Source organism: Heterocephalus glaber, unplaced genomic scaffold (genome assembly GCF_053883595.1).
Source record: "Heterocephalus glaber isolate CG9 unplaced genomic scaffold, H.glaber_assembly_v1.0 deba00001472, whole genome shotgun sequence".
In the NCBI taxonomy this organism is placed as follows: domain Eukaryota; kingdom Metazoa; phylum Chordata; class Mammalia; order Rodentia; family Bathyergidae; genus Heterocephalus; species Heterocephalus glaber.
Window position 1 is genome coordinate 14,468,576 of NW_028258315.1, and position 21,375 is coordinate 14,489,950.

At 44.1% G+C, this 21,375-nt stretch overlaps 1 protein-coding gene across 3 annotated transcripts in view; it reads left to right on the forward strand.

The window, feature by feature from the left end:
• Positions 1-21,375, forward strand: part of Jarid2 (jumonji and AT-rich interaction domain containing 2) — a 253,956-nt gene that overhangs the window by 106,739 nt on the left and 125,842 nt on the right. For all 3 annotated transcript variants that reach the window (XM_021260621.2, XM_087181178.1, XM_087181181.1), the window contains one exon: positions 4,180-4,315. In XM_021260621.2, the coding sequence (XP_021116280.2) occupies positions 4,180-4,315 (136 nt within the window). The remainder of the gene's footprint in view (positions 1-4,179; positions 4,316-21,375) is intronic.

The following is a 21,375-nucleotide window of genomic DNA, read 5'->3' on the forward strand; positions in this document are numbered from 1 at the left end:
AGCAGCTAGGGATTGTGTTCAGCTCTTTTTTCTTTGTGTAAATGTATTATGACCATAACATTGAAGTTTGCTTCCTGACCTGTTGCTATTCTTCATGAGAAATTGTCTTATTACTTCAAAGGCTGGCAAACATGTGGCTAAATAAAAGAAAATTCTGTACTTTCTTCATTTCAAGACCACATTACTGTCTCTTCTATATTAAGCTGACCAGTAAACCATAATGGACAGGGTGCTTGGGTTTGTCTCTCTTCATTATGTGCTGTCAAATCCTAACTTATTCCATTTGTCGAAGGGAGAGCCACATTGCCTGACTTGGACAAGAAAAGGGATTTTTATTTTTATTTTTTTATTTTTTTGATGTTTGAACACGGAAGCACAAACAGGACATTTGTTGATTTGAAAATTGCTGTTTGGGAATGGTCAGTGGGATACAGATGGTGAGCTGAGAGTGAGTGTAACGAGAATGCCGGGGGATACTGCGGGACAAGAGCCTGTACAGACCTGGCAAGGGAGGCCGAGGGATGAATGGCAAGCGTGGAAAGGTATTTTGTGAAAGAGTTTTTGGACAGGCTTTAACCGGAGGTACGGTGATGGGGCCTGAGCTCTCACCCTATTTGCCCATGTGGACTTTGAGATGGGAGCCAGTCCTGCAGGGAACTAGGTAGTCCGGAATGGTGTCAGCAGCCGGGCAGGAGGGGTGGACGGCTCCAGCTGCTGCCATTTGTGAGAAGCATAGCCAGGCCCTTTGTGTTCCTTACTGTGGGAAGTGTTTTATGGGGGAAGCAGTGGTTTAGGTCATGAAAATTGTCGTGATCTCAGCCAGCTCACCGGAAATGTGCTGGGCGTTGCCTGAAGTTGGGCACTGGCAGGGCAAGTGTGAGCAAAACCCGGGGGTGGGGTGGGGTGGGTGAGGCTGGGCTTCGTTGAAGTTTTTATCAGTACCAGAAATGTTTACTGAGCTCTTGTTCTGTTAGGCTTTTTTAAGGAGCGGGGGCACAGTAGTGACCAAGAGAAATGATCTTCTGACCCTATTCAGACGCTGCTTAAAAGACAGCTAGTGCAAAAAGGGGAAATAAAAAGGAAGTCCTTGTAAACTCTGGTGTCTGTTTTTTGAGCGTGGTGTCCTCTGATACAGTGTCCTCTGGGCTGCTTTCAGAAGAGTCTGGGCGGTGGCACTGCTGAACCAGGAGACACAGCAGAGGGAGCGGGAAGCTGGAGCAGAATGTTCCTTCTGGGCTCCCTGCCACCCAGGGCGGGCAGCCCTGTGGGTGGGCGCGGGCACACCAGTGGCCTCTGTACCTGGCATCCACAGGGGAGCAGCCGAGGATTGGTGACTCACCGGGACAGTGCAGCTGTGAAAGCAGTTCAGTGTTGAGGATTCTGAACCGTACTTGCCTATCAGAGTGAGCTTATTACCTACCTACCAGGGCGGGGGTCGGGGGGGGGACAAGTCTTGACCAGCACTCTAAGATTACAGAAAAACACATGTACATGTCTGTTTTTAAAGCTTGATTTTTATTGTCTGGATTTTGAAACCCATAATCTGTGTCATGGATTGCATCTCCTGTGTTCAAAGTACTTTAGAGGTGGCATGAAGTTGCTGGTGTCAGTAACTGAACCTTAAGCATGGCTTCCTTTGCAGGAATTTTCATCTCTCGTGGTTTATGTTTTAATTAGACTTTAGTTGTAGGGGTATAATTCTCTCATCTGGAGCCCGAAGTCAGGATGAAGGCATAGTGTGTGGAGGATACCGTTAAGTCGTCCTGGGAGTTTTACACTGAAAGCTATTTTGAAGCTTTATAATTTATAAACTCTGTATGTGTAGGAAATAATAGTTTATAATCTCATGTCATTGTTTGTTGTGGAGATGCAAATGATGAGTGGGAGCCTGGTGGTGGTGAAGAGAATTCTGCCTGACAGCCTTTATGAATAGACTCTGGCTGAGGAAAGGGTGGATTTCAGCCTAATAAGCATTAACTCCTCTTGCAGTTAACACTATCATTCAGTGGCTGCTAATATGCTAGGGGAGTTTTCATGCAAACTCAAGGGAGTTGCTGTAAAAATTAATTCAGCTCTGTCTTGCTTTTCATGTGTTGTGTAGCCAAATCATCTGTGTTTTACTTAGGCCCATTATTTGGACTCCACAAATGGGGGGTTAGAGTGCCCCCCCCGCCCCCCTTGCAGTACTGGGAACTGAACCCAGGGCCCTGATGCTGAGCTATGTCCCCACCTCGTTTTCTGTTTATTTTTGAGACAGGGTCTTGCAGAGTTACCCAGGCTGGACTTGAATTGAAGATCCTCCTGCCCCGGCCTCCTAGAGGGCTGGGATTATAGCACTCTACCACTTTGCTCCTCTTCAGGGTGTTGCATTTTTCTGGTTTTGAATCGTATGATTGAAAAGACTAGTGACTTGCACCTACTAGAAGTGTAGACATTATTTGTGCTCTTCTTGGTAGGTTTGCTGCAGTTTGTTGGCTTCCTCGGTTACGCTCCAGGGCTGAACCCTGAACACCACCCCAGTGTGGAGGTGTCTTGGTGTTTGTTCTCGGGAGAGCCACCAGGGAGACAGGATGTGCCTTCTTCCTCTAAAGGTGCTGCTCAGGATCGGAAATCTCAGCTTGGCAGCCTGTAGGCATGAAGGACGCCTTACCAGGCGGAGGTGGAAACCTTAGCTTTCTTCCTTCCTTGGGTCGTTCTTCCACTTACTATAGAAGATGGAGAACTGCTCTCATTCTAGGAAATCCTTGAAGCTTAACCAGAGCGCAGTTTAAGTTATTTAGGGTTTAGAAATCTCTCTGTGGTTGGATTTCTAAGATGTAGTTTGTGTTTGTGTAGAGTGTAGGAATTTAAGAGCTGGAAAAAAACCTCCGATAATCTAGCTTTCTCGAGGTCCATGGAGGTTTTACAGGATCTTGGTGGCAGGAGTCAAAACCAATTCCTTTCTACAGCCCAGTACATCAGCACCAGACTGCCCATGAGTGGAAGTTCTCAGAGGTTTTTGGCCTTCTACTTGAGCAGAAAGAACTTAAATATTCCAAATCCTGCCTTTACCTGGGATATTAATGTCCCCCCTCCCCCTTGTTTAAAGGCCTAAAGTATCTGGGTAGCTCAGATACTTCTATCTCTAAGTTGAACACTTACAAGATGCTAACTCTTGCTGTAGGTGTGGGAATGTCAGTCCTCGGATCAGCAGTGTGCAGAGATTCACAGATCTGAATTGAATCTTCTCAGCTAGGGGAGTTGGTGCCAAAACTCTTACAAGCCTTGTTGCTGGTTCCTGAAAATACCCATCTCTTCCCAGTAATCTCAGGCTAGTGACTAGAGTCTGACATTTCCATCTTCTCAGATTCTCGCTCTTTCTAGTTCCTACTCCTGCTGGACCCTCCACTCCCACCGCCAGTAGGCGGGATGAGCTGGCCTGATAAGAACTTGGCCCTCCCCAGGTGAAACCTTTCTCTTTTGCATATACTGGGTTCTCAGGGAACCAGGACGCCTTCCACTGGTGTTATCTTGCGGTTGGATGGCACGGCTTCATAGACCACCGGGGCCTCAGCTGTGACCTAAGGCAAAATGGAGTTATGTTTCCGAGTTCCATAGCTGGCTCTTAGGCAAGGCAACTTCGGGCTTTAGACACCTATAGTCATACTTTAATTTTGATATGAATTTCCCCCCAAATTTATGTAGAAATGCTCCCAAGAGTAATGCAGTATACAATCTGGCATCACTCACTTTATTTTTATTTTATTTTTTTTTGTGGTACCGGGGATCAAACTCAGGACCCTGCACTTGCAAGGCAGGTGGTGGAAGCACTGAGCCAAACCCCCAGGCCTGGCATCACTCACTTTAAAAACCTCCAGTAACATGGTTCATTACACCTCTGGTTGTGTACATGACAACTTCCTTTTCTGAACTTTGCCAGGAATAAAAAACAAGTATTAATTGTTAATGTGTTCATATGAGGAATTGAGATTTCTTTTTCAGTCTTAGGATTAGATTGTGGTCTGTCCAGAAGGGCCAGTATTTTCTCTTTGCATTCTGATGTCATTCAGATCTCCGGGACAGGGTTTTAGTCACAGGACACTTGTTTGGAACATACATTTTAAAAAGTGAATTGTGACTGTGAATGTTTGCTCACTTGTTTTTTAGTAACTCTGCTATCTCTTTTTCTCACTTCCTCAGGATGACAGTGATGGGATTCCGTGGTCAGAAGAAAGGGTGGTACGTAAAGTCCTTTATTTGTCTCTAAAGGAATTCAAGGATGCCCAGAAGAGGCAGCATGGGGACAGCATTGCTGGGAGCCTAAAAACTGTGAATGGTAAGTTGACCCTTACTGGATTTGGATGTCAGCACTTTGCGTGTTCTTGTTTCTGAATTGGATGTATTCTGGCAGCTTGTGGTTCTTCAGCTAGGTACCTACGGGCACTTGGTGCTCTGTGAATGTATAGTGTGGGCAGCCTATTGGGTATATAGGTTTATTTTCAGTTTCTTTATGTACTGCAATAGAGAATGGACAAGGTGCCTATTCTGTTTCTTAGGTTTCGGGTTGAATGTTGAGTCTGTCTTACAGCATTTTCCATGCTTATTTGTCTCTCCACCCAAGTATGGGCATGGGTGGAATCCTTGGGTGATCTTGGTGAAATGTGGAACCCTACTTCTAGGCCCATTTATAAGGAGATAGCTTGGGTCTCTTGCCCTTCCTGCTGCTGTCTGGCTTCCTTGTTGGTCAGGCTGGGATGGTTGCGGCAGGGCTGCAGGTGTGCAGTGGCTTAAATCTCTGTGCCTCTGGAGATGTCCCCTTCTGTAGTCCTCCAGTGGAATCTGGAAGGAAACTTGCTATCTGACTTTATACGGTGTCCCTTTAAAAAAAAAAAAAATCAGAGCTGGGGATTTAGGTCAGTGGTTCTGCCGCCTGCCTCGACAGCGCAAAGTCCCGAGTTCAATCCCCAGGAACACCACCCCCCCCCCGCCGCAAAAAAAAAAATTCAGGGGGTTCATAGGATTTAGGTGGATCCATCTCATAACAATTTGAAGACAAACATTTGGTTTGTAGTCTGTTTCAGGCAAGGCAGCTGTATGTATTGTCTTGTATATGTATTATTATCTTAGAATTATAACTAAATGTGAACGAATTGTCTGTGTTTCAATGTATACTTGCTAAGAGACAAGAAGATGAGGCCTGTTGTTATCCCAGAGTCTTGGCTCTGGTCTGAGGGGAGTCATCCCCTCTGGGGCCTTGACAGTTCGCCAAGATACAAAATGGCAGGTTTGCTTTGACCTTCCGTGTCTTCCCCGCTGGCTTAACTGCAAGACGAGTTGACTACTCATCTCTCTTTGGGACTCGTGCCTAGCGCAGCACTGTTGGCTGACCTGCTTCTGCAGGGTTTTCTAAGACCACTTTAGTGAACTGTGCCCTTCACCTGGGTTGTCAGACTCTCTTAATACTGTGTTCTTCCACTGTTGTGTGACTTGAGAGAAGATCCAGGCCCCTTCTCCTGGATTTTCTTCTTTAGGTGTGATGTGGCTTTGAAGCCCAACTCTTTTTTTTTTTTTTTTTCCAACTCTTAAGGCTATAGTGGCTTTGCTGTGTGTGTTCCATCCATGCCATGGCCCCCCTACCATTTTCCCCCACTCCTCTGAGCCAACATCACCAAAACAACCTATTTACAAGGCACAAGTAATTTCTGGAACCCATAGCCATTCAGTTTAGACCCCCACATCTTGTTTTACTCATGGGACCCTATGCTGCAGATAGAGACCCCATCCATTCCCTGCCTGCAGTAAATTCTAAGCTCTGTTTGTGTAAGAACATTTGCTGTGACAGTTTGTTGCTCTTGCTTCACTTTCCACACACCATTTTGCCTGGTTACATTTTAGGGAGCCTGGGGATGGGGCACTGAATAAGAACGTGATTGAATCCTGGAGTAAGAGTAGAGCAGTTGCCGCTATCATCCTAAGACTTTGCCCTTGTGAAAAGTAATTCTCTTCTGCTCTCCTGGGGTGGCGGTGCCTTAAATGATTCTTGGAATTTTGACAATGAAAAACAATCCATTCTTTCCTAACTAGGAAACACCAAGTTTTAGGATAAGATGTTAGCCAGTTATCTAGGATTTCATAATGATGAAATTTGGAAAAATGAGCAAAAACTTAGTCATTTAAGAAGCAACCATGCTGCTAGCAGGTGGACCAAATTTAGCTTTGGCTTTGTCATAGTCAGAGGTTTGACAGTACCATGCAGGAAATTCTAAGAAAAGTTTGAGATTGTAGACTGAAATAATTCTTGCACAGCCTTTATAGCAAAAAGTTTTTGTCAGGGTAGTTGATTTGCTTTTTGTGCTGAGAAGACTGACTTTTCTTTTAAACAAAATACTGGCAGTAAGCTTCCTTTCTGGTTGTGAAATTAATGTCAGTATGCCATTTTCTGGTTTATTTTGGTGTCTGCAGGTATCTTTGCAAGGTCACCCGTTTTAATCCCTGACAGTTGTGAATAAGCCTATCTTATGTTTCACAGCGTAAGAGCATTGAGCTTGTTTCACAAGAATCTTGAAGGGCAGCTATCATGTTGAACAGAGTGCATTCTTGTTTGGGAAAGTTACTGGGAAACACAGAAAGAACAAATTGGCAACCTAGGAGCAGTTCCTCTTCTGTGGGTGTACTCATTCCAAAATCTCCTGACCACTGTCCTGCGGTGTGATCCATAAACCCTGGAACAATGGGCGCATCCAAAACTGTTCAGGGCAGGTGAGGCTGAGAGTAGGGTGAATGGCAGTTTCAAGCTGTGTGCTCTGTGAACATGTTGTATATATGCCAGCTTGGGCTTGGATGGATTCTCTCTACTAGGCTGTCATACTGAGCCTGTCCCACAGGACAACCCTGTCCTGGAGGTGCCATGAAGCCAGAATGAAGATTATTTGGAGGAGGGGGATGGAAGTCATGAAGTCATGCAATGTATATATTTTTTGTTCAAAATCTCTGGAGTTAGTCTTCTACCCTCTTGAGGTTTTTTTTCAAAAGTTAAAATGATTCCATAGGCAGTCCAGTTTTCATTGATCCGCTGGTAGAGTTTTGAGATTCTCTAATACAGAGCCAGCACAGAGTCTGTGGGAGGTGGACCCTGGCTTGCAAAACTGGGCAGACAAGGAGGAGAGCATCAGCCTAGAGATGGGGTGCTGATGGGTGGCTTCCACCTCTGCCCACCTCCCCATGCTTTGCAGTTTGGGGACCTTTGTAAACTGAGTAAAATCGGCTTGTGAATGTTATATGTGGTAATGACTTTGCTAATGTTGGATAGGTATTTATTTCACAGCAGCAGAATTGGAACTGTAGCTCAGTTGAGTCCAGTATATAATTGGAAACACAGAATGTGTGAAATGACACCAAATCTTTGCAACCGTAGTGTTGAAAACAGGGTGCTTTATTCTTTTTTCCCCTGTCAATTTTTTAACAAAGATGTTTCTGGAATATTGGTACTGCTAGAGTTTCCTGAGAAAATTCAATTTTTCCCCACCATAATATTTTGCATTAACAATGGCACGGGCTTGACATAATTTTTATCTAATTTAAAAACAAATTGACATTACTTCTGCTAATCACCGGTTAGCACTGCTAATGCTGGCGTGATGAGCGAGCAGCCCTTTGCCCTTACCATTTGTGCGAGGGGGTTGGGTGGTTGGTGTCTGTTAATAGCAAATGAACAGGGTAGCTCGGATCTGTGGCTGGGCTCAGTCTGCCTGTTCTGCAGGTCTAGTAGAGTAGTAATAACCCGAGCAGATACCAGATAGTAGAGACCTCATTTTTTTATGTCATAAAATCCATGTTTGCCATCGGTCTTAACTTTGTGCTTCTGACTCGACATAGAATGAAATTTTTTTGGCCCTGCTAGATGTAATAGTTGGGTCTCAAGCAGCCTGGTGGATTCTCTGTGTAGGAGTTAAAGCCAGTATCACTGCCTGTTGGCTGTTGCTGGGCTTAGGGGCTGGCAGTGTGAAGATTTAGTGATTGTGAGCCTTCTGCCTACTTCCTGCTGTAGATAATGCCACTTTTTCTGGCTGTAATAAAATGACAAAAGCTTTGGAAAGGACTGGCAGAGGTTGAGACCTTGGCCACTCTGTCAGGGCCCTTGGCCCACTGGGGCTGAAATTAGGGATATTTAAATAATAACATGCTACACAAATAATGAGTACACATAATTACACAGTAAGAGAAGGGAGCTATTAGCTGTATTTGAATTTCTTTTGCATCCTATAAATGTCATCTCGGATCAGCAAGCTCTTTGGCCAGCAGAACAGTTTTGAGTAGATTTAAGGGAAGCTGGATACTTTTCTTTAGAATTGTACTCCAGGCAAGGAGTTATACTAGCTAACCTGTATTGAGTTGCTATTTGTCAGGTACTGTTGTAGTGTATATTGATTGTCGGAACAAACTTTTATAGATGAGGAAACCATACACCAAGAGTAGATTAGCAGTTTGTCTCTCCAACTAGGAACTGGCGGAGCCAGGGCACAAACCCAGGCTTACTAAATTAGCGCTCCCATGTGTGTTTAACCACCACTTTGATAAATAGAAGCAATTTTGGAACCTTCCAAAATGATAGGATTCCAAATGTAAGAATTTGTAAGAGGATTTTTTTTTTTTAAAAGCAGCAGTCTCTTTTGAAAGAGACAAGTGGAATTGTTCATGGGGTGTAAAAGACCTCAGGAAGGGGGTGGTAAAGTGTTAATGTGAGCATGTTTCTGGGCTTTATTGCAGCTTGTAATTGAATTGATAGAGGAAATCAAAAAATTGCATTCCTGATTCATTACCTTCCTCTCATTAGTCACAGGCTCACAGATATATTATCACTTTCCATTTGGTCACCTACAGATTTTATGTTTCTTATGGTTGTCTTACAGTTATGGATCACAGGCTGGACTGTGGACTTGCTGACAGCAGCTGCCCTTTTAAAGCCAAGGACCAGTGTTAGAGTGTGGGCACCAGATGCCTCCCAGATTTCCTCTGACACCACCCTCCTTTTTAGTAAAGAATGGAATTGTGAACTGTTTTCCGAATCATTCAGTTGTTCTCAAAGATTCCTGGTGTCTGTGGAATGAGCCCTGGGCCCAACTCCCTCAGATGCATTTATTATAACATAAAAACACGACTAACAAATCAATTAAAAAGTCAGGGCACATTGGCCAATGGTAATTTATTCACTCGGCCATATTTGAAATGAGGTCCTGGTTTTAAAGGTATACAGTTACCTGCTTATCTTCCCTTAGCAAGGTGGATACTTTCCCCTTCTGTTTGGACTGCAGCCTTCAGGTATAGCAGCTTTAAAGATGGTCCCTACTTTGACAGGAATCCCCCCCCCGCCCCCCCCCGCCACCTTTTTTTTTTTTTGGCCCTTGGAGAAAGTGGTTACTAATTGTCAGGGTTGAGCTGCTGGTTTGTGAGCGCTAGTGTCACCTTCTGTAGGCTATAGAGATCTTCAGCCCGCTCCACGTTCCAGGTCCTGGTTGAGTTTCTCTAACACTTCTGTCTCTGAGACTAATACTTCTGCTGGGTCCCCTGATGTGTGACATACATTCTGTAGGAAAGAAAAGCGAGGTGAAATGAAGGGTAAATAATGTGCATTGAAAACAACTTGAATTTGTTCTTTGTTTAAAAAAAAAGATCTATTTTAGCAAAAGGTATTTTTGAGAAGGCCTGATTGTCTCTTTCTTCTGGCTGTATTCAGACTGTTTATGACCCAAGTAATGTAGACAGGGCACTGTTTATTATAACTTGCATTTAGTCAGTGTTGACATTTTTAGATTGTAGGAGGCATTATAGATAATAAAAACTGAGGTCATTTCATCCCCTTAAAGATATCATGAGTGATATACAATTACTGATGTATCGGTAGAAGAAAAAAATTCTGCCAGTTATGAATGTGAATATCTTAATCAGTGATGCCTCCTAATTTCAGAGATTCGTGTTTGAACATGAGAAGGAAGTATGTGGGACTTCAGTGAAGCATGATACAACAGTGTAGCATAATCACTTTGAAAACAGGCAGGTCTGTCTGTCTGGTCAGTTTTAAAAATCCTGGGAAGGAGACAGCTTGGCAAGGGCCTATTTGTGAGCTACTGGGAAAAGCTTCATACCAGATCTGCAAAAGAGACCTTGAAAAGAATGGGATCTTTTCTCAGCAAGTTTGGGAGAAGTGTTTGAAGCTGGGGGAAGACCACATAGGTAGGAATAAATGGTTGCAGTGACATATTTCTGTGGCTGGCAGGAAGGGTCTTTTCAGGGATAAGTAGTTCAGACTCATCATTTTTCAGTTGAGGAATTTTGAGCCCTGATGAGGAGCTCAACAGCAAAGATTAGATCATGCTAAAGACCGATCAGAACCAGAAATCCCATTGAAATGACAGTGAGGCATGAGATAGTGTCCCAGGAGGGCCTGGCTGCTGGCAAGTACTTCGTGGAGAGTTAAGACTGGAGGTGTCTGTGGCCGTTAACCTGTACCCGTGAGGGTCACTTTGTGCTTGAACACCACCCCACTCCGGCTCTCTCAGTCCACCGTGCCCCCCTTTTCACCTCTGTAAGCTCACATCTTGGAGTACCTTAGCAGAAGGGGCTTACCTGTCCTCAGGGAGTGTCACCTGGGAAAGGAGTGTTTTTCCACAGACGTGCACACAAGTGTGTGGCCTACATGCCGCTGTAGATACAGTACTTCTCCATCACCCCAGAGCGTTCCCTATGACCCCTTCTGGTTCAGTTGACTTCATTAAAGTGTGTGCTTGTTTTGAGGTTTGTCAGCATTGCTACTTCTCTTTGCAACTTTTATGATTCTGTGTGGATTTTGTGTGCCTGCCCAGAATGTACCACAAAGCCAGAGGGTCATGTGTGTCCTTTGTGCAGCTCCTGAAACTGCTTATGCAGGTGTCTAACGGTGTTTCGGCAGGACTCCTGCAGCCAGGAAGAGGGTGATGCTCTCGTAGCCAGGCTTTCTGTCTGCACTGGACACACTTGTAGTTTAGTACTGCCTTTTGGTCAGGTCCAGAGCACATGGGCTTTAGAGCAGTTCTAGTTCTGGATCCTCACTGTTGCCTTCCTCTTGTAGCACATCGGCCAGCACTGTTCTTCTGTGAATGCTAGGAACACTCAGCCCGGGTGAATTGTTTTTAGGGAATCCTGGAACTGGGCTCCAGTCATTGCTTTTCCCAGAGGACACTCTGGGTGGGGAGTCATCCATAGAACTTGGCCCTTGTCTGCTAATCGGTGTGTTCTAGTTAGCTCGATTCCTGTTCCTGGAGAAACACGTAGAAACAAGTGGTGGTGATGCGGTACGGGTGCTGATCATTTTCTCCTGGCTGTGGTGCAAATTATGTATTGGTCAGCTCAAGCCTCCATGACAAAACACCGAAGAGTAGGAGAGTTAAACAACAGAAATGTGTTTCTCACCATTTGGAGGCTTTAAATCCAAGCTAAGATGCCTGCCAGCTTGGTTCCTGTTGAGTCCCTCTTCCAGGCTCTGTGGTCTCACGTGGTGGGAAGCAGCAGCTGGTGTCTGTTCCTCTCCTTACAGCTCAGTAGATTAGGACCCCACTCCGTGGCCTCATTTCACAAAGGTCAGCCCTCTTCACAGTCCCTTCCTTGTAACACAGTAACGTGGGAGGTTGCAGCTTCAAAATAAAAACTGGGGGAAAAAATAACAATTTAGGGGGAAGCACAGATAACCGCAGCCATTACAGACCAGTAGGACTTGGAGATGGTGACAGTTTGATTTCATTTCAGTTGTAGATTAATTTCCATGTTAATCCGCACTGTGTTTTCTCCTGTGCTTATGTGATCTTAGAGCAGTTTCTGGATATATGTCAAGGGACCCTAAGAGCTATTGTTCTTTCAGTTGACACAATTAGATTTGGGCATATTACTGAGTGCTTGTTTTTGCGAGACTGCAGTGGGTGAACCTAAGTCCCTCAGCTCAGAGGGGAAAGAAACTGATGCCCATGCAACGGGGAGCTGGCATAGAAGTCAGGGTGTGCTTAGACCAGCAGGGCACATTGCCTCAGCCGGGTGTTGGTTATCATTGAAAGCTCTAAAAGGTTCACTATCACTGGGCTAGACTGGGTTCTAAAGGGGCCTGGGTTTGAGAGGTGTTGGGAAGTTAGATGTGGCCCAGAGGCTTTTTGGTGGGGAGGGGGCGGGGGGGGATAGGGTCTTCCTATGTAGTTCAGGCTGGCCTCAAACTCACAGAGATCTTCCTGCCTCAGCCTCCTGAGTGCTGGGATTATAGACGTGCCGCACCATACCCAGCTCTGGAGGCTTCTGTAGCCAGATTATTTGAGAAGTGGTGGTGGTGGGTTTTGAGGACATTTGAGATTGAAGAAATCTAGTTTGTTATACAGGGACTTGCCTCTTTTGCCTGAAATAGTGATGGAAGTGTAGTGTTAGGCAGTGCTTTCCATCCCTTTTTACTCCTTGACGAATACAGAAGGGATAAACCCTCGTGGGGTCACCAGAGAGGCCTGTGTTCAGACAAGAGGTGGCTTGCTTATGAATAGAATTTGCTTATCTGTGGTCGTTCTTGTGCAATGATAATGTCACCCACCAGAGGAAGACCTCATGTGTTTTTTAAATCTGACCTATTTCATGCTTTGAACCCTGTGATGTGTGTATTGATGGAGCTTTAATTGCTATCAGATTTCCCACAATGGACTCGTGAATTTCTGAGACCCCGTTTCCTTCACATTCAGAGGGCCCTTTACTTAGCCTTTGGAAATACCCTGCTATTGCTTGAGCCACGTTAGATATTAAGAGTCCTGTATGGTGTATGTGTAGAGTCAGCAGAGTGATTGCTAGATTTGTTTTTGGGAAATCACCCTGCAGTCCATGAATCGCTTAATTTACAATTTATTTCTTAATCTCACTTGCTGCCTAATCTTGTCTATCCTTCAGGCTTTCTTTGTAGTCTTTTGGATGGGTTATAGAGGTTCAGATGTAGCCTCTTCACAATTCACCCCCTAAAGATTGTAAAATTGTACAGCTCTTATTGGAGGAGGGAACCTGAGCTGTTTTATAACCTTATGCCTGCTTTCAGGGACAGCAGCTAACACTCCTGAGATAAAGTAGCAAGGCCGAGCCTATGTTGTGGAAATTTCAGGTGGTTTATGGTCCAGGTCTCCAGACCTTTCCCTTCCCCTCTTCCTCTTTCCTCCCTTTTTAGAATTAATCTTTCTTTTTTCTTTCTTTTGAGACAGGGTCTCACTTTGTAATTCAGGCTGGCTCTGAACTCACTGTGTAGCCCAGGTTGGCCTCGAACTCATGACAATCCTCCTTCCTCAGCCTCTTGAGTGCTGGGATTACAGGTGTGCACCACCACACCTGGCTTTCTTTTCTTTTCTTAATTTTCTTTCCCTCCCTCCCTCCCTCCAGTACGTGCTTGTAGTACATAATGTTTACATCCATCTTAGGGAGTAGATACATGCACTTAACCTAGCTTAAGCCTTTTTATTTCCCTTACCCTCTCCTCTCCTCTTTTCCTCCTCCCGCCTTTTCCCTATCTCCTTCTGATTTGCAAGTGATATCTCTCTTTGTTTGCTGTTGCTCATCTTTTATTTTGTTTTTTGAAATTATTTATACTTTGGTATTCTCATAAGAGAAGTTGTGATTAGTTAAGCTTGTGTGTCTGATTTATTTCACTTAACATTATGATTGAAAGGTGCATCCATTTTCCTACAAATGACTCAGATTTATCCTTTATGGAATAACTCAGCACACCATGCCTAGTGTGCAGCATGCGGGGAGGGCTGGAGGGTTTGGGAAGGATGGATTATATACACACTCCATTGTGTACAAATACCACATTTTCTGTACCCATTCATCTATTGATGGATATATAGGCCACTTCCATGATTTAGCTATTAAAAATTGTGCTGCTATAAACATGAGTATGCATGCATCACTGTAATATGATGTCTTTAATTCTTTGGGCAAGATACCTAGAAGTGGCATAGCTGGATTGAATGGAATTTCGAGGTCAACCCTGTCCTCTGACCTGTTCTAGTGTTGTGTCACTCACACTTTGGATCTAATTGCTGATTTGAGTCTTTGAAGGGAGCTTAAAGTCTCTATTGGAATAATTTATTTCTGACATTCTCCTTCCTTCCTGTATGGTTGGTGTTTTCAAAGGGATCCTATACCTAGGAATGCATGTTTATAAAAATTGTATCTTCCCATGGGGAAACAACTCCAGACATACTCAGCTACCTCATCTTTCACAAAGGAGCCAACCATCCCCACTGGAGGAAAGATAGACTCTTTAATAAATGGTGTTGGAAAAACTGGATTTCAACCTGCCAAAGATTAAAACTAGACACCTAGGGGCCGGGGATTTAGCTCAGTGGTTTTGCTGCCTGCTGCACAAGCGCAAGGACCTGAGTTCGATCCCCGGTACCAAAAACAAAAACAAAAAAAAGCTAGACCCCGATCTTTCACCATGCACGAAACTAAAGTTGAAGTGGATTAAAGATCTAAATATTATAACAGAAACACTAAACTTTCCGGAAGACAAGTTAGGTACAACTCTTGAAGACATTGGCATAGGAAAGGACTTTATGAAAAAATCCTCAGTAGCACGGGAACCAGCACAAAGAATCAATAACTGGGATCTCATCTTATTAAAAGCTTCTGCACTGCAAGAGAAACCACCAACAGAGCTAAGAGACAACCTACAATATGGGAAAAAAATTTTACCAGCTGTTCCTCAGACAAAGGTCTATTATCTAGAATATATAAAGAACTCAAAAAAAAATCAGACTCCCCGAATATAAAGACCCAGTACAAAAATGGGCATCTGAAATGGACAGACATTTCTCAGACAAAAAAGTTAAAGCAGCAAATAAGCATATGAAAAAATGTTCAACATCACTGGTCATTTGAGAGATGCAGATGAAAACAACACTGAGATTCCACCTCACCTCAGAAAGAATAGCTGCTATCAAGAAATCAACCAATAACAAGTGCTGGTGGGGGTGTGGAGAGAAAGGAACCCTTCTCCATTGTTGGTGGGAGTGCAGACTGGTGCAACCACTGTGGAAATCAATATGGAGATACCTCAAACAACTAGGATTGGAAGTCCCTTTTGACCCAACTATTCCCCTGCTGGGCATCTTCCCAAAAGAATTAAAAGAATCGTACCACAGTGATATATGCACACTCATGTTTATAGCGGCACAGTTTGTAACAGCTAAACCTTGAAAGCAGCCCAGTTGCCCATCAACTGGAGGCTGGATAAAGAAGGTTTTATTTTTTAATATAAAATGGAATATTACTCAGCCATAAAGAACAAGAAACTAGAGACATTTAAATAGAAGTGGGAGGGGAAGGGGAAAGGAAGCAGGGAAAAGAAAAAGTATGAGAAAAAGAAAAAAATGGAAACAAAGTCTTTGTAAATAGGGAAGGGTGGAGGGGGTGAAGGGAGGACAGGGGAATGGGGAAAAAATAACCCAGATACATCATGTAAAGGTACAAGATCCCAATGATGAATGTAACTGTATTGTATACCTAAAATGTACCAATAAACTAAATGGAAAAAAAAATTGTAACTTTCCTCTCTCTCTACAGTGAATTTAAGGGCCGGATGCATGGTGGAGGTAGAATATCTGCCTACCATGCTCCTTGGGTTCCCCTGCCCCAACAGTCTCTACAATGATTAGGGACAGCACCATACCAGTGGAAATAGACTCTTGTCTGTTGTGTTGGCTGCAGTAGTCCAGGTAGGAGGGATTTGTCCATGCCCCTGGTTGCTTGTGGGTTTTACCCCATCCTCACCTTCAGATCATTTTGTTTCCAGTGTTACTTGGAAAGGGCCTTTCCAGTTTGCTCAGTTGGAAAGTGTTAGGGAGTTTTCAAGGGTGAGCTGGAAGACTCTCAGCTGGCACTTTCTGAAGCCCTCAGAGGGAAACATTGGCACACTCTACACTCCGTGTGAACCCTCCTTAGAAAAGGAGAAGCCAACAGTTAGGAAGCTATTACATAGGGTGAGGCTGAACTCTCTCTGTGTCTGTGTGTGTATATATGTGTAAGTATGTGGGTTTGTAAATCGTTTTCCATGCTAAGACTGTGGGTGGTTTCATGATAATATAGTATCCCCCTCTCCCTGCCTGCCTTGTTTGAGAGAGCCCTTTAGTTCAGAAAATATAAGTATGTGCTGAATGCTATTTATGGCACCCCACCCCCCACCCGGAGACAGTTTTTCTCCAAAGCATGCACCAAGCTTTATTTTTCTGCTTTGACAAGAAGACCAGTGCTGGGGTGCTTTATGTAACAGAAGCTCCGCCTTCTGATAAGGAAAGCTGCCTGTTCATTTTTGGTGTAGTTCACCCCCACATTCTTAGGGGACAATGTGCTATGATAAGGTGCATTTGATTTTTTTTCCCTGTTTGTTGCCATCTGTGACCTGCATTTCAGTTGTTGGAAGGCTGATGTGCATGTACCACAGGGCCTGGGAGGTTTCCATCCTCCTGAGCTACCTTGGTGGCAGAACCTACAGCCACCTGTATTGGGCAAAGAGAAGCCTGTGGAGAAGGGAATGAACTCTAGGAGGAGGAGGCTGGCATAGCAGCCAGTCTCCCTCCCTCTCTCCCTCCCCATGCTGCATACTCAGGCCAAGCAGAGAGGCCTTTTCCAGCCCTGTCCACACTGTGCAGCTTACATTGGTGCTGCTGGCTTTCCGGGGTCTCCCTGCATGGAAGAACTCCAAGGGAATAGGTGAAGATTGCCCTCAAGTGGCTGCTCTTGGTAGTGGACAAGGGAGCAGCTGCCACCCCAGACTCTTATCCCCTCTGTGAAAACAGTGTGGCTCAGGAGTGCTCTCTGTTGAGGAACTACCTGGTCATGTTTTGGTGGGTGGGAGCTGACAGGGCATTTGCGTGAGCCCACACTGCAGTCCCATCCAGAGTGGGCGGATGAGCTCCATGCATTGGAAGGCAGGCTCAGTGGAAGTGTTCTGAGCTCAGGGCCCTGGAGCTGTGTGCAGACCAGCTGGAGGAGGCTCAGTGTGCACAGTGGCTGGGCACAGCCCTGCCAGCCTGGGACTAGTAGGTAGGCCGCAGTCCTCCAACTCTACAAGTGACATTGGGAGAGAATTGTATTGCCAGGCCTAAAAGGATGGTCCAGCCAAGATCCAAAGAATTGTCTAACCCACCTCATACTGCCATTTTTCCTGTCTGTAAGTGGGGTGTTATGTACTTTTACCTCAGAGGTGGCATTCTTAAAATGTATAAGATGACTTACTTGAAATCCTTAGTGACTGGTAGAAAGTAAACATTCAGTGGGTGAATACCATTGAGGTTCTGCTAGATGTGTGTTACCTAATTACTTGCCATAAAAGTAGTAGCTGTGTCACGAAGCAGAAGCAGAACATGTAGATATTAAAGTTAGTCTGCTCTGCTTCTGGATGTCAGCATTTTCTAATCTGGTTTCACTGGGACTTTGGGGTTGCAACTCTGATGGAAGGAAAGTAGCTTTGGTTTTCTCTGCCAGATGGTGTGCAGTGGTGCTGGCCAGAGCTGCCCCAGGAGCAGTAGTAGGGGGTTGGCGTAGGTGGCATTGGCATAGGTGTGGCCTTCCCCTCACACTAGTGTTGCATTTCAAAGTCTGAGCAGCCCCAGCAGAGGGTGTTTAAGCGGGCCTCAGGTCTGTGAGAGGATGGATAGTCTGTGCCTGCTGGTTTGGAGGGCAAAGGCCTGAGGCAGGTAGGGGAGAAAGTGACTGTGGAGACTCAAGGAAATTCTGTTAGGGTCATTGCAAGAAGACGTGAAAGGGGCGGTGTTGTGCATCCATTCACTTTGCAGTCTGGGTTCTGGCCCTGGCATGCAATACTGAAGGCATCAACAATTTGATGTGTTAGAATTCTGACTTTGAATCTTAGTCTGGTTCCACCTTCGAGTGAGTACAGGTTGAGTGTCCCTTAATGCTTGGGACCAGAAGTTTTTTTCAGTTTTGATTCTTGTGAATTTCTGGATATTTGCATAGCCTTTACTGGTTAAACGTCATTAATTAGAAAATTTGAAATTCAGAGTGCTCTAAAATCTGAAAGTTTTTGAGCTTCATGTTGGTGCTCAGAAGATTTAGATCTTGGACAGTCAGGATTTTGGATTTTCAAGTTAGGGAGGTGCAACCTATATCTCTAGGTAGATCACCCCTTTTCAGGCCTCCTGTCTGTCAAATACAGTTCTTGGGATCCCTTCACTTCCTTTAGTCTGATTTTGGCCTTGAGTGACTTTTTGATGTTTATGGCATGTGCTCCTATGGATGTGTCTATGGCATGTTCTCTCCTTTGGTGCCTCCATTGTGCTTTTGGGTTGGAAAATATTTGGATGTTTGTGGGGAATATGGAAGAGTGCATGGGGGTCATCATGAAGCAAATGTCTCCTCCTCAACTACTTTTCCTTTCCTCTGCTGTGTGAAGGAACTGGGTAGGGAGTCCAGTGGTGCGGGTGTGTAAACCACCTCTTTATGCCTGCAGCATGCAGGTAGCAGAATGAGAGTTTCGGTCAGCCTGCATTCCAAATGCCACTCTGACCATGAATAGTGCTGACCTCTGAGGCTGTCATTTACTCTCAAGCCACATCAGGATGGCCTTTGAAACCACTTCCAAATAAAAATCATCCCTTATGTAATCGACTTGCAAATAGGTGTTTTTTTAAAATAAAGTTTTTAGTTTTCTGAATAAACTAGTGGCTCCTTTAGGGACCCAGTCTGTTTTCTTTTCTTCCCTCTTTTGTAAGCTAGACTGATTACAGCCTTGAGCCATCTGCTGCAGGATTGAAGGGGGTTTGCCTGTGCGTTGGTTTATTTCTGCTCAGCCCCTATTTCACTCTGTCCCCAAAAGAGGAGCTACCTTCTGTCTGACTTGCTCTGTTGGGAGTTGTGGTGGGAAGCAGAGGGGCTGCTGCCGCCTTCCGATGAGGCCTCAGGGTCCTGACGTGAACAGCACTGCAGGTCATCCCTGCCCAGAAGAACTTCCTGTAATGATGCAGAACTTCCTGTATAGTATCACTCAACATGGCAGTCAGTAGCAGCGTGTCCTGCTGAACCTTTGAAACCTGACTGGTTTGATTAAGACGGAATTTTGTGTTTGAGTTAACTTAAAAGGAAGCTACATGTGGATTGAGATCACCAAATAGCACAGTGCAGCTTTGGAGACAGGATGAGCACAAAGCCATGTTGAAATGAGTTGTGAAAATTCTTGATAATTTTTGAGTTGTCTTTGTTACTATTGTTCTCAGTAGGCCTTTCTAGATAGTCATTGTAGATCATTTTAGAAGCACTGTGAGATACCCTCATGATATGCAATTTTGACAAAAAAATGGTGAGATTAAGCTGGGTGTGATGAACATACCTGCAACCCCAGTTGCTCAGTAAGCTGAGGCAGGATAATCACAGTTTGAGGCCAGTCGCAATTTGAGGCAAGGTTGGGCAGTTTAGCAAGACCCTAAAAGGACTGGGGTTATGTCTCAGTGGTAGAGCACTTGGCCTAGCATGAGCAAATGTTTGGGCAGTCTTAAGACTACTGTATTTCCCAGACAGTCTCCCATCCAAGTACTGACCAGGCTCAACCCTGCTGAGCTTCCAAGGTCGGGCGAGTTCAGCGTGGCATGCATGGTTGTAGACTAAGAATACTTTATTTCCATCTTTGTGGCTAATTCTTCTGTAATGGGTTACAACTTCTGTGCTGTTGACACACTCTGTGATACCATGTAAGTGCAAATTTTCCTTGCATTGTATTATCAAATGAATTCATATTGGTTGTGGAAAAATCCAAGATTTCTGAAAATTAGGAAGATTACCCCTGAAAAGGATATTGTAAGTTATGTTCCATATTTAGGTGGCACAGGGACATCTAGGTGGTTTTGTTCCTAGACTTCTGTGACATGAAGCTGTTAGAGAAAATGCCGAATAGAACACACACCAAATTGGTAACAGCAATTACTGGTATATTGGGACTTGGATAATTTCACTTCTTAATAAAAGAAAGGAATACAGGAAAATTTGACTTCAGTATAACTAAATATTTTAGAAAAGGGTTTAAGTTAGAGGATCCAAAAGGTACATACTGTGAGGAAGACAAACAACAGCTTTTAAATGTAGGAGAAATTGGCACCAAAACAAATAACAGCTGTAAAATTGAAATTAGTAAAGGGATAAATACCTTAAACATAATACATTATCAGTATTTTTGAGTGTGGATTATTTGATCTGACATTTGAAAGTTAGATCTTTTACTTCTTGAAATTCTTAATTTTGATCCATGAATATAAAGAAACTGTAATTGGTTGTAAGTCTACGTGAGCTATTGACATTCCTTTCATCGTTGACTATGGGAATTGGTGCATCATGGAGTGAGGCCTCCTGGGTAAAAGATGCCCAGGCTTCTGAAGGCCCTGAAATTGGCATCAAGTGGTGACTTCCTCTTTCAGAAGAAGTTACCGTGCATCACTTATTTTAGTATAGGCAAGGTGCTGGGGTTTGCAGGTTGTAAAAGTACGTCTGAATACTCTCTTCAGGAATGTGACAAGTAGGTCAGCACTGCCTCCATAACTTTTCTTGTATTGAAATAGTACCCGCAGGTAGTGTGTGTCACTGAAATCTGGCCAGAAAGAATAGTCCGGAGAGGGCACAGCACATGTAAATGCACCTGGGACTGAGAGAGCAGGAGAATGTGTGATTTATCACACTCGTAGTTTACCCCAGTGTCTTCCTTCATATGGCTTTACCAGGTTCAAAAACCAAAATATTGCTAGCCAGCCTATTGCATGGGACAGGAACCTGATGTATGAGAATCCAGCCTCCTTCCCTCTTTGCTTGTCATCAATTCCTTAGTATTAATTTCTAGAAGTGAAATTACTGAATTACACACTGGTATTATCCACTACCAAGTTGCTCTTTCAAAGTATTAACAGTGTAGGGCCAGGGATTTAGCTCAGTGGTTTCACTGCCTGCTGTGCAAGCGCTAGGACCCGAGTATTCGATCCTATATATAGAGTGTAGAACTACCCTAGCAATGCATGAGAATATGGGTTTGGTTAGAAGCAGAACTTTGACAAGGGGATTATCTGCTCTTCAGTTGAGACCTCAGCCCTTTGTTAGCATTTATCAAGCAAAATTGCTCCTTTGTTCACTGTTTCCCAAGTAGGTAAAATAACCATGTTGAGGTTCTGGTTGAATTTTGCTTTATACTGTTAAGTCACATTGAAAAAATAATCCCCAGAATTGATTATCTTTCATTTGGTATCCTTTCTGTGTTTATCTTTTAAAATCTATTTGAGTCATTTTCAAATATGTTTAATGCAGTAATAAAGACATCTGTACTGAAGCCCTTGTGTGGGGCCCGCCTGTAATCCCAGC